Below are 12,890 nucleotides of genomic sequence, written 5' to 3'. Positions count from 1 at the left end.
CCATACATAGTCATTCACAGAGTCACCATCATAGGAACTTATATTTTTAACCAACGGTTTTGGAGATCGTTCAAAATGAAATCAGAGACCCTTTCGACAATCTCGGCATAGAAGATCCCAGGACGTCTTGTGGGTTTATGATGGTGATTCTTATTCCGCATTGCATTCTATTAGTAGGGTCTGCATCGGTCATGGTATTGATGTTGAATAGTGGATCAAATTTAATAATTTCTAAGTGAAATTGAAAGATTCTGTATCTGTAGGTTAGTCTTCTGTATTAGAACACCGTGCAGCCAATGTGAGATAAGCCGCGTTCTCTTATTGGCATCATCCACTTTTACCAATGGACGTCTTCAAGCCGATGGGACTTACATACCGTCCATGTTACACCAATAGAAATAATATCAAATACGCATGTATTTTATGGCTTCGATGTATCAACGATGTAACATTTAAGATTTTTGTTTGCATTTTTTTTTTTAAAGCTTTCCTTTCGGTCACCATGACATATGCATGCCCTTCATGGGGGTTATATGCAGAAAGAAAAATAGGTAAACATTCTTTTTTTCCGAAAAAGGAAACAACGCTGTTAAAATATTTAAATATATATTTTATATATATATATATATATATATATATTTATTTTATATATTTTTATATATAAAATATTATATTATATATATATATATATTAATTTTATATATGTTTATATATAAAATATTATATTTATATATATATATATATATATATATATATAATCATTTCAAGTCCTAAATTTCATTAAAAAATCACAAAGAACATGTTAAGTGCAAATACGCCAAATAACAATTAAGAAGTATTTAGCAAACCGGTGAGAATACGATCATTACAAGACTATCGTTCCTAAAAGTGCATTTAGTTATTGTGGTTTGATGTTAATGACCGAGAAGAAGGGGCTCCTTGTTCATGGGATATCATCTGGTCCTTTACAGGAGGACTCCGAGATATTTGGGGGAAGGGACTGAAGTTTGTGAGTCTGATTTCTAATCCCACTTAGCAAAAGTATCCATGACCGACAATAAGGACGATTCACTGTGAAAGTTAAAACTGCTTCGGTGCCGGGATAACAACAATAGAATCGTTTATGCCAGCTGATAAATACAACAGATAAATGGGAGGAAAATAGTTAAAGGCGGGTGTTAGTGGCGCGCATGCACATGGGCAGAGCGGGACGCAAACATGCAGATCAGGCAAGGTACAGACTAAGCATAGAGGGGTAGAAAGATGAAACTTTTCAGAATGCTAGAGGTATACAAAGCATAAAATTTCTATATTCTAGAGCAATTACGAGCTCCTACAGGACAGAGCAGCAACTGGAACGCACAAATTACAACAAGGATGTTTGGTATACATCTCACTCCTTAATAAAGTCAACTTTTTATGAAGAAAGAGGAAAATAACAATTTTAAGGCCTCTTTTATAGATATAGCTTTTTTTTGTTAGTCCGTTTGTTGCTGATGGCTGAAGGATACTCCACAGTACTATATAGTAAAAATTACCATTAATATAATAATTGCCCTGGTTTTTTTTAGCTCCAAATGCAAAACCTAAAGCTTGTCTATGTTGAGCAACTAACAGATCTACTTTTATTCAAAGCATATTAAATTAGATAGATAGATAGATAGATAGATAGATAGATAGATAGATAGATAGATAGATAGATAGATAGATAGATAGGGTAGATAGATAGATAGATAGATAGATAGATAGATAGATAGATAGATAGATAGATAGATAGATAGATACAGTAGATAGGGTAGATAGATAGATAGATAGATAGATAGATAGATAGATAGATAGATAGATAGATAGATACAGTAGATAGGGTAGATAGATAGATAGATAGATAGATAGATAGATAGATAGATAGATAGATAGATAGATAGATAGATAGATAGAATATATACTGTATGGATAGATAGATAGATAATAGATAGATAGATAGAGTAGATAGATAGATAGATAGATAGATAGATACAGTAGATAGGGAGAATAGATAGATAGATAGATAGATAGATAGATAGACAGATACAGTACATAGGGTAGATAGATAGATAGATAGATAGATAGATAGATAGATAGAGTAGATAGGGTAGATAGATAGAAGTATATATATACTGTATAGATAGATAGACAGATAGATAGATAGATAGATAGATAGATAGATAGATAGATAGATAGATAGATAGGTAGACAGAGACAGTAGATAGGGTAGATAGATAGAAGTATATATATACTGTATAGATAGATAGACAGATAGATAGATAGATAGATAGATAGATAGATAGATAGATACAGTAGATAGGGTAGATAGATAGATGTATATATACTGTATAGATAGATAGATAGATAGATAGATAGATAGATAGATAGATAATAGACAGATAGATAGCTAGATAGATAGATAGATAGATAGATAGATAGATAGATAGATAGATACAGTAGATAGGGTAGATAGATACATGTATATATACTGTATAGATAGATAGATAGATAGATAGATAGAGTAGATAGATAGATACAGTAGATAGGGTAGATAGATAGATAGATAGATAGATAGATAGATAGACAGATACAGTAGATAGGGTCGATAGATAGATGTATATATATATATATATACTGTATAGATAGATAGATAGATAGATAGATAGATAGATAGGTAGATAGACAGATACAGTAGATAGGGTAGATAGATAGATGTATATATATATATATACTGTATAGATAGATAGATAGATAGATAGATAGATAGATAGATAGATAGATAGATAGATAGATAGATAGATAGATAGAGTAGATAGATAGATAGATAGATAGATAGATAGATAGATAGATAGATATGCTTATATATGAATGGTTCTCGGTGATGGTAGAATTTACAGTCTCTTTAAACTGGATATTCTGCTTATTAATTTGCTCTTAATTGACTTTGCTAAACCGTGTGGTTTTTTTGAGGGTTTAAAGTACAGACAGACTTTTGTACTGCAGCGCGGTGCATTCAGAAACCCAGAGCCCGGGCTCTGCTTTTATTCCCTTCAATTAAGGGTGACAGGGCCAAGCGCGGCTGCCAGCGACAATAGTCAGAGACCAGGCAAAGGCCAAATCTTTAGACACTTTAATGGCAAATGAATTAGCTCATTGTGCTCTAATTAAAAACACGAGAAACTGCTTCGTTTCAACGTTAATTATCTAGAAATCAGAAGCGAGAGCCTGCAGCATACCTGTTGTTGATAGACTATAAATCCCATCATCCTCAACAATATATATTTTTTTAGATTAAATGTAACAACAATACACTATAATGTATTTTTTAATGTAGGTATTCTCAAATCAGATCTCTGAGGATCAATTATTTATATTTTTTTTATAAATTTATAATTTTTACTTTTTTTAAGCCATTTATTATGCTTGACAGAATTCTCTATCTTTACTGCTCTCTCTGTAATCAATCATTTCTGCTTCTTCCTCATCTTATTTCTAATGTGCGCTCGGCTTGTAGTCAGCTGATGTGTAACTTTACCCCCTATTTTAATTATTTAAGACCCAGTGGATGGGTTTCCTTACTGAAATAATAGTCATCCAGTATAAAAACATCTCCATCATCCCCATTTACCTTTAGAACCATCATTAGAGTCTAAACAATGGCAAAAGATCTCATTTTGTGGGTTTCTTTGAAATGTTATTGGCTGAGGACCACAGCTCAGCCAACGAGGACCTCAAGGACTTCACGTCACCAAAGTAGGGGGGAAAAACAACAGAAAACCCTATTTAAAGATGAAAATGGACCGTAATAATTAATTTAATCCTAAACTATAATTACAATGTTACCTTTTGTTATGTTTAAATGGCAACGTGTGGATTGACTCGGAATGGAGTGCGCTCTGGTTGTCCTCGAACCCTCTGAGATCACAGGTGTGTCATTTTTCATCTTCGTGTTGGGTTTGGTGACAGTTTATTCCCCAAGTCAGACAATATAGCCTGCAATTAAGTACCGATTCCTCTACACGATATGCAACATATGCCCGAAAACAAAATACACGGTGATATCTTGCATCAGTGAAATCATTAGATTTGAGGAACCAGACGCACGGCATAAGCGGCAGGTGCCGGCTGAGATTAATTGGTTTTGACTGGACAATTAGGAACGGCTATCACGCTGTCAGAGTGGAGATCCTTCAAATCTACTCTTGGGAAATTTAAGCAACTCTCCACCTGGCGAAATATATTCACAGCAGAAATAGTAACCGGTCGTCTGGGGCTTAACTACGTCTGAAGGGGAGGAAGAAGGCTTTGTAGTTAAAATCAGGAGGTGGTCCTGAAGAAGTCCTTCCATGGCAGAGTACGATATGATATTAATATGTGATCTATAAGGTGCCCACCTGAGCCACCCCTTGTATTCTAAGGTGAAAGTTGAGTGGACCCCTGGTAAGTAGGGGCATCTCCACTGTCTGGCCACCAATAGATATAAAAAAAGCCTTAACGACTTATTTAACTGTGCGATACACGGATAAGAGGGGTCGCTCTACTTTATGCGTCCATTTGTCTCGTAAATTAAATCCAAAAAATGTTCTTGGGACTGGACGTGTTGCTAATCAGTTTGTAGAAGAAAAACATGAAGTTCCTTATTTTTAATGTATTAGTTTATTTAGTTTATTATGTAACCGGGTGTCATTAAAATAGATCTGTCATCTAAAAAAGGGTCAGGTCGGTTAAACTGAACACAAAGTAACTCATTACGACTTGCATCTGTTTAAAGCACTCAGTATGAGTAAGACCTGAGGTGAGCCAGGAGTACCGGGTATTGGTGTAAATACTTCTGTACCCTCATTAAAATGATATAAGGGAGATTAAAACAAGCCACATATAGACAGCTGTTTAAAAGTTTGGGGTCACTCAGCTGTTTTCATGGAAAACAAGGACATTTCTGGCTGTAACATAATTACAAAAAAGTATTTCTAACCATCAATTATCCTTTTAAACTTGGATCAGAGAACACAACGTGCCATTGGAACACAGGAGTGATGGGAGTGATAAAGGGCCATTGGAACACAGGAGTGATAAAGGGCCATTGGAACACAGGAGCGATGGGAGTGATAAAGGGCCATTGGAACACAGGAGTGATGGGAGTGATAAAGGGCCGTTGGAACACAGGAGTGATGGGAGTGATAAAGGGCCATTGAAACACAGGAGTGATGGGAGTGATAAAGGGCCATTGAAACACAGGAGTGATGGAAGTGATAAAGGGTCTCTGTACGCTATGAAGAGATTTCATTAAAATCAGCCGTTTCCAGCTACAATAGTGATTTACAACATTAACCCCGTCTGCGCTGGAATTCTGATCCATTTCATGCTATTTTAATAGACTAAATGAGCTTTTCTTTCAAAAAGAGGACATTTACCCCAAACCTTTGAACGTTAGTGTATGTATTAGAAACCCACTTGAAGTATATATTATGGAAGCAGCCTTCCTGCGTGATTTTTGCTCCCTATTATGTTATCGTTCATCGTTTAAGTTGCTGGTGGTTGTTGATTGGCTCAGGATGCCTTCATAAAGGCGGAGGGAGGAAAAAGAGAGAGAACTTCAGGACAGGAGTTTTCCGTGGTCCTTCCACCGATCTCAGCTTCTACGACATAAACTTTATACTCCAAATGCCACGAAGTTCATGCTCCAATGTGTATTCTACATAAAATAAAATTCGGTGTGTTCCTTGAAGTAACGTTATTGTATTTCTACCAACCCGACCATTACATGACATAAACAGGGCTACAGCTCACGGCATGCGAGATCTATTCAAACCAGGCCACGTGGAATCATCCGAATGAAACGGGAGGAAAATGCTGAAACCGAAAGGGAATTCAAGAAAATCAAACCTCCCCCCTAAACAATAGCTAATTACGAATATTGTTAATTGTTGTTTACTGCAGGGGAAGAATCAGGCGCTGATCCAAGTGCATTAATAGGCTATTAGCGAGTACTTAGCCGAGGGCTCATTAGTCAGCAGGCTAATCAACGCACTCCGTTCCCCGCGTTTTTTAAGCGGTACATCGAAAAGGTTAAACTGACGAGAAGGCAGCGGAGTCGATTGGGCCCCCCAAAAAGAGGCTGAATAGGAAGCCGGGGGTTAAAAGTAATGGGTAAAGTTATGTTCTGAGGGCCGGTGACTCCGGAACAGCTTTCAGGATATCTAAGTTCACTTCTTACAAGCGTCTACGTATTGAGCTTTTTTTATTGGTCGATCAGTGTAATTGTTAGGGAGATAGTTGGTCTAGTATGCGGGTAATTTGTGGCTATTTGTGGCAAAACTAGCATATCTAATTCACTTTTGATTATCTCCCATCCCCTCCCTTACAAAGGCTTCCTGAACCAATAAAGAACAATCGGCAACTTAGATAACTTAACGGGGAGGAAAAATCATGTAGATCCTGAGAACAGGAAGTTACGGAGGCTGCTCCCATGTCATACACATAACGGGGGGTGTTTATTAAATATATATATCGCCCATTTTAATCTATACACATTGGAATGTTTTTGAGATCCATTGTTTTGCTGTCTTTTTTTAATGTTACAAAGAAACATAGAGACATAGAATTTGCTGGCAGATCGGCCCGTCTGGTCAGCCCATTTCTCCTGCTGCAAAGACTCAAACCTTAATCAGTCGTTGGTCTCGTCTTAGATTCAGGAGCCGTATGTCTATCCCATGCATTTTTAAATCCCCTCACTGTATTACCCTCTACCACTTCTGCTGGGAGGCTGTTCCGCTTATCTACTACCCTCTTGGTAAAGTAAAACTTTCTTACATTACATCTAAGATCACCTGCCAATTTTTTTTTTCTTGCTCCTTAATAATACAGCCGTAGACATGTTCTCATTCTTAATTTAGTGTATTACATGATATAGAATTATATATTTTAGATATTATTATTATTATATTATTATTATATAACTTATTATGGGGTTACTTTTTACCTTTAAATGTAGAATTCTCAATACCAGTCATCCTCAGACAGATGTGGGGAGAGGTCACGGATAATATAGTTAATTTCACATAAAACAATCATTTGGGATACTCTGTTTACATTTACGGTAATCGGAGGCCATGACACCGCAAAGCCACCGGATGTAGGAATGACAGGACTGCTGTATGTTCTGCGTTTAACCCAATTAGAAGAGGGCTGGGTATCCATTCCATACCGCTGCCGTTAGACTGTAACTAAGCGATTAGACGCGGAGAGCTGAAATCCTAGAGGAGAGACCGCAAAGCCTGCCACGGCCTCGACTATAATATCAGAAAGGAGAATAGAGAATGAAATCATGGTTTGTTACTCGGGCTTAAAAGGAGTTAATACGGGGTCATCGGGCTTCTGGCCCATAGGCATTCTAAGCCTGTTTTTTACTTAATCTTCAGTAGAATTGCGCACCAAGCAGAAGGAGAACACAACCAACATGTCCATGTATCGCTACATTCAAAGTCCTTTGTACTGAGAGACTCTCCCTGCAGCTCTCCTTCCTTATCCCTTGCAGAGCCACGTTAGGCTGCCTTCTCCTTGTTCTTTCCCTGTATGCCCTGTAGATCCATGTTCTGATCCTTATCTCCTACAGAACCTCAGGCTGCTCCGTTTCCTTGAGCAGAGCCTTGTTGTGACCTCTTAAGTCCTGTAGAACCTTCTTCTGCCTCCACGACTCCTGCAGAACATTTGGTCGCCCTCGGAGAACCTTGTGTTGGAGCCTTATTGCCAGCGGAGCTTTGTTCGCCGTCCTAGTCTCCTCTTAAGTCTAATGCTCCGTCCTGATCCCCTGAAGACCCTTGTGCTGCTCCCTATGCATCTATACAGAACCTTGTCCCACTCCTCCCCTCCGCCACGTCTTTCTCCGTATCCCCTGCTATCCTTATCCCAAGACCATAATAGAGAATTGTGCCTAATCTCATTATCATCTTATTGTAGGCCACTTAATAACTGTAATATAATATATGCAATATGTGAAGAAAGGATCGACCCACAGAGCAGCCACACCGCCCAAAACAAAGAGCCCTTCCAAAAACATCGTATGAGTTAGAAAACTTCCAAGGCATGCATTGTGAAGATCGGCACGATAGGTAAGAAAGAAGAACACGCATGCAAACTATTTACTTATGAAACGGTCTAATTACAGCATAAAAAGGTGCATGCAAACATTAAATCAGAGTGCTGGCATGCGTGCAAAAAAAAAAGAAAAAAAACTGGAAATATTTCAGAAGAAAGTATTTGCAATGATCGTAATAATGGATTTCAAAAATGTTGATGGATACACAAAATTTTAAGGAAAAAAAAAAAATTATAAAAAAAAGCTCCATTTGTAACTCATTGCACGGATTGTTAAATGGTTTACCCTCATCTGAAATCTTTTTTTTTTTATTATTATTATTATTATTATTCATTTATTTCTTTCTGAGTGCTGGGATTTTTTTGATTTTTTTTAATTTAATTATTCATTCAATCCCACGACAGAAATGAAACAAATGTATCAATCTATAAGAAAAAAAAAAAAACTACTGTATACCAAATGGACAAAGCCATATTTGTATACAGGTCAACTACAAACAAATCCAAAGGAAATCGGGTCCTCCACATGCTTCAAGTTCAAACGGACCCCTCGGGTTGCTGTTTTTTAAATCTTACCCTCATCCCTTCAAATCGTGATAGCGCTCTCAGAGGCCTTAGAGCTCTGAGGGTCCTAAGGGATTTAATAGGACCGAAATCGGAGAATCCAAGGGCAGTAGCTATGAGGCTTACTAAAGACACCTGAATGGAGACACAAGCAGAATCCAAGCTATTAGCAAAATTCTGCAGAACCAACCTACGCCTGTTAAATAAATGACACCGGGACGTGAACCTGTAGGAGATAAAACAAAACGTTAGCAGAAAAGAGCTACTGTCCTGAAATGTAGAAGGAACTTCAAAGTTCTCATTTTGGAATGTTGACCAATGACCGATAATTCTATGGCCAAAAAGTTCTTCAAGAGGACCACTTTTTTCTGCCAGCAACCCAGAAACCTTGGACCTACAAGACCATTTGAACCAGGAATGAGAGAAAAAAACAGATGAAGGGGAAAAGGAAAACGGGATGAAAGTGGAGAAAGGAGAAAAGGAACAGTCTTGACCCAAATTTTCCATTAATTTTAAAGAGCTAGCAGGCACTAACGTTAATTCCATTTACATGTCAGGACTGTAACTGTTTTCAGAATAAAGTCGGCGGACATCTAGAAAATAAATGAAGGTGGGAAAAATGATATTATTTTCGGCCTGTAGGAAAAAAACAAAAGGTTTAGAGACATTAATTTAAGACTTATGGTGAAAATTACCCTTACCCTCATGCCTTCAAATCTGGACAGGGCTCGGAGAGGCCTCAATGCCCTCAGTGTCCTTAGAGACTTCACGGAACCCACATGCCCTTTGCCAAAAGTTGTTACCATCAGACAAGCTACTGAAATCTGCACGGATTGAACGGAATTCAAACATTATTGGTCACAAAGAAAGAAGAGCGTCAGAACATTCTGAGAAAATATCAAATAAAAAGTAAGTTCCAAACCTCCCAAAAACTTCTCTGACTTATGGTCTTAGCCAACAGATATGAACCTCTAGGTGTTACTGGACTGCAACACCTATAATCCTGTAGTGATCACTAGCCGGCAAATCAATATATTAATATATATTATATTTTTTATATTAAAAAAATTATATATTTTATAATTTAAAAAAAGATATATTTATATAATTATTATTTTTTATATATATATATATATATATAATTATATATTATTTTATATACCGTATATATTTAAATATATATATATCTCTATATAATTTTTTAAATATTCATATAAATTCCAAAATTCTAAATGGCCAAAGATGGATACTTATTATGGGATATGGATAGAGGCGTGGTTTGGGGCGGGACTTTACCATTCATTTTTTACGGCTCTTTGTGACCTACTGATGCAAATGCATATATGTGACACATAAGATTTCGTATACAATGGTAACGCAGAATGGTACGGGAAAGAGCTAGCATTCCAGACTACAACTCCCAAGTGCTAAGTATGATAGGAGTTGGAGCCTGTAACATCTACATCAACAAATCTTGCTAATGGCTGGTAATATAGGGGTTCAAAAAATAAATACAAATTAAGATAGAATGAAACTTTGAATGTCAGTACACACGGGCCGCTGCTTAAAGTATATGTATAGTTTTTTTTATTGATAGATGACCCATTTTACGTTAGCATGTGTTGGCGTTGGAGTGAATAATATAAAATCCCCCTTTTTGATATGTTCAGATAAACCGTTTTTTTTGCTCCAAAAAGGGGCTCACATTAAATAAAAACACTGGGGAACAAAAAAAACATTAACCCCATGTATGCTTAAAATGGAAAATCAGAAAAGATTTTCAAAACCCTGTGTCCCAATATGAAGGAGAGCTTTTCATGGACATTCAAGGGGCCAATTTCTATAGGGGGCCAATTTCTATAGGGGGCCAATTTAGCTAAAACACATGATCCCAGCATATGCTTCTCCGGGTCGGGGGGGGGGGAACCCCGGGTCGCGGGAGGGACATGCCGCACTCTGCCCACTTCCCCTGCAAAAATGGCGGACCACCCACGTCAGTGGGACCACCTACCCACATCCCCCAACGGGAGCTCCGTGTAGCCGGAGCCAAAGAGTTCCCAGGTATTTATCCAAGAAAGTAATGACTTTGAACTTAGGTGCTTTACCTATACATGCCTTGTGCTAGATATGGTTATTAAATGTGTCTTGTGTTCCTACACAACCTATGAAAGGAGACCCCTGCTTTTTGGGGGGGATTCCCCCCGGTCTGGGTTAGGTGGGTTTTCTTTACTTGTACGATTTAGGAGTGTAGAGAGCGGGATGAGATGCTCTTCAGATTATCTTTCATGCCTTAGAATGTTGACGATTTACAACAGTAAAGTAAATATCTTCATTAGCGACTTCACAAATCATCTGGAATGGACGGAATGCTTTTTTTGAGATGGAGTTATGTCTCGAGGCTGACATCAGGGGACAGAAATGATCAATGGCTGAGCTGACGAGGAGGCACCGAACATTGTATGTACGGTAAGGTGGGGTATGGCTTTTGCAACGGGGTAGACATTCCGGGTGGAAAAAGCCAAATGGCGACTGATTAAAGTAAATCAGAAGAATAGTTATGAGTGTGGCAGCTGCAGTTTAATGTTGATAAACATCAAATAACGCACTTGGGATGCTGTTCTGTCAGTGACAACAGAAGAGAGGCTCAGGAGTAATTATTTCTGAGGTCTTAAAGGCAATAGAATTTCACAAAAAGCAAGCAGGGTGCTGGGTTGTATAGCGAGAGGCATCAGCAGCGGGAAGAGGGAGCTGGTTCTCCCACTTTACAGATCTCTGGTCAGACCTCATCTAGAATGTTGGGGGCAGTTCTGGAGACCCCCATCTCCAGAAGGATATTGACATCCTGGAGAGCGTACTGGAGGGGGGGGGCGACTAAAACGAGGAATGGTTTCCAGGATAACAATGTATCAAGAAAGACTAAGGAATTGTCTGGCTTGGGGAGGGGGGCATTTAAATACTTAAAGGGATTTAACAAAGTACAGGAGGCAAGTTTATTTTAAAGGAGGAGAAACGTTAAAACTGGAGGGTCAGAGGATTAAATGTAACGTACGGTTAGAGTCTTTACAGCAGGAAAAACAGGCAGACTAAACGGACCAAATGGGTCTTATGTGTCGTTTCTATGTTTTAACCCACGGTGTATTCATGGCTGATCCATCTGCAGTGGCAATATAATAAAAATAAAAGTAAGATATATTTTTTGGAACACAAAGAGCACAGGAGATGCTAAAGGAATCCCACCATTGGAGGTTTGGTTTACAAACTGCTAATTCACACTAAAGAGTAGTTGATCCATTGGCTAATCTCCCATTAGTAGTGTAAGAGGCTGAACGTTAATAGAATTCTAACACAACCCGGGAGCTGGCGGGGGTGAAACGAATATAAAAAGTATTAAAAAAACCCCATTTATTTTCATGTATGGCTGGTCGGGAAGGCAGCTCAGAGGTCTTGGGTTATTTCTTGACAATCGGATCCAGAGAAGTGAAGAGGTATAAATTAGCGCGGCTTTACATCAAACCCTCTCCTCCTTCGCGCTGCGACGGATACCCCGGCGATAATCCCGTTTGATCCTTGGAATCAGGGATGTGAATCCCACCTGTTGTATCCACTCAGCGAGTCCAAGTGATTTAAGATAAACGACTCCCAACTGCAAAGCGAGGCGACAAACTTCTGGATCTACAACATGCCGACCGCCTGCAATAATAAAATCTTAATTTCTTTCCTTTTTTAATATATATATATTTATTTTTTACCTTTTGGGTACAATATCTACTGCAATTTATATCAACGTACCCAAAGCTTTACACATTCTTAGAATTTTATATCAATAAAGCCCGTTTTCCTTCTGGTTCGTTGAGTATATCTGTATATCAATGCTTTTTTCTAATTCCTCCCCGCGCGGGGATTTATCCAGCGCCGAGATACTAAATCGCCGAATAAAACCCAATATACAGAAACTAAACCAGAGACTTCCAAGGGGAAAAGTAACTCATTCTGCATTCCGTGTCGTTTCGAACCACACTGGTTTTGCAAAAAATCCGAAGCTTCCGGGTAATCAGAGAATCAGACAGCAAGGTGGATATATAATGTCAAAAAGAATATAATAAATAAATGTACAGCCGGGTACGGATAGATTTACTCTACTGGGATGTAGAAAGACTGCATGCTGGGATATTTAGTTAGTCTTGATTTGACTGCACACTGCATGG

General features: G+C 38.1%; 1 protein-coding gene across 1 annotated transcript in view; it reads right to left on the bottom strand.

The window, feature by feature from the left end:
• LOC149278875 (sodium channel protein type 5 subunit alpha-like) overlaps positions 1 to 12,890 on the bottom strand; it is a 114,868-nt gene that overhangs the window by 11,034 nt on the left and 90,944 nt on the right. The window contains exon 21 of the mRNA XM_089501675.1: positions 8,698 to 8,820. Within this exon, the coding sequence (XP_089357801.1) occupies positions 8,698 to 8,820 (123 nt within the window). The remainder of the gene's footprint in view (positions 1 to 8,697; positions 8,821 to 12,890) is intronic.

The sequence above is a fragment of the Sceloporus occidentalis genome, unplaced genomic scaffold, assembly GCF_023333645.1.
Source record: "Sceloporus occidentalis isolate IW3139 unplaced genomic scaffold, rSceOcc1.0.p SCAF_178, whole genome shotgun sequence".
NCBI classification, from domain to species: domain Eukaryota; kingdom Metazoa; phylum Chordata; class Lepidosauria; order Squamata; family Phrynosomatidae; genus Sceloporus; species Sceloporus occidentalis.
This window is presented reverse-complemented; position numbering and strand designations above follow the sequence as displayed.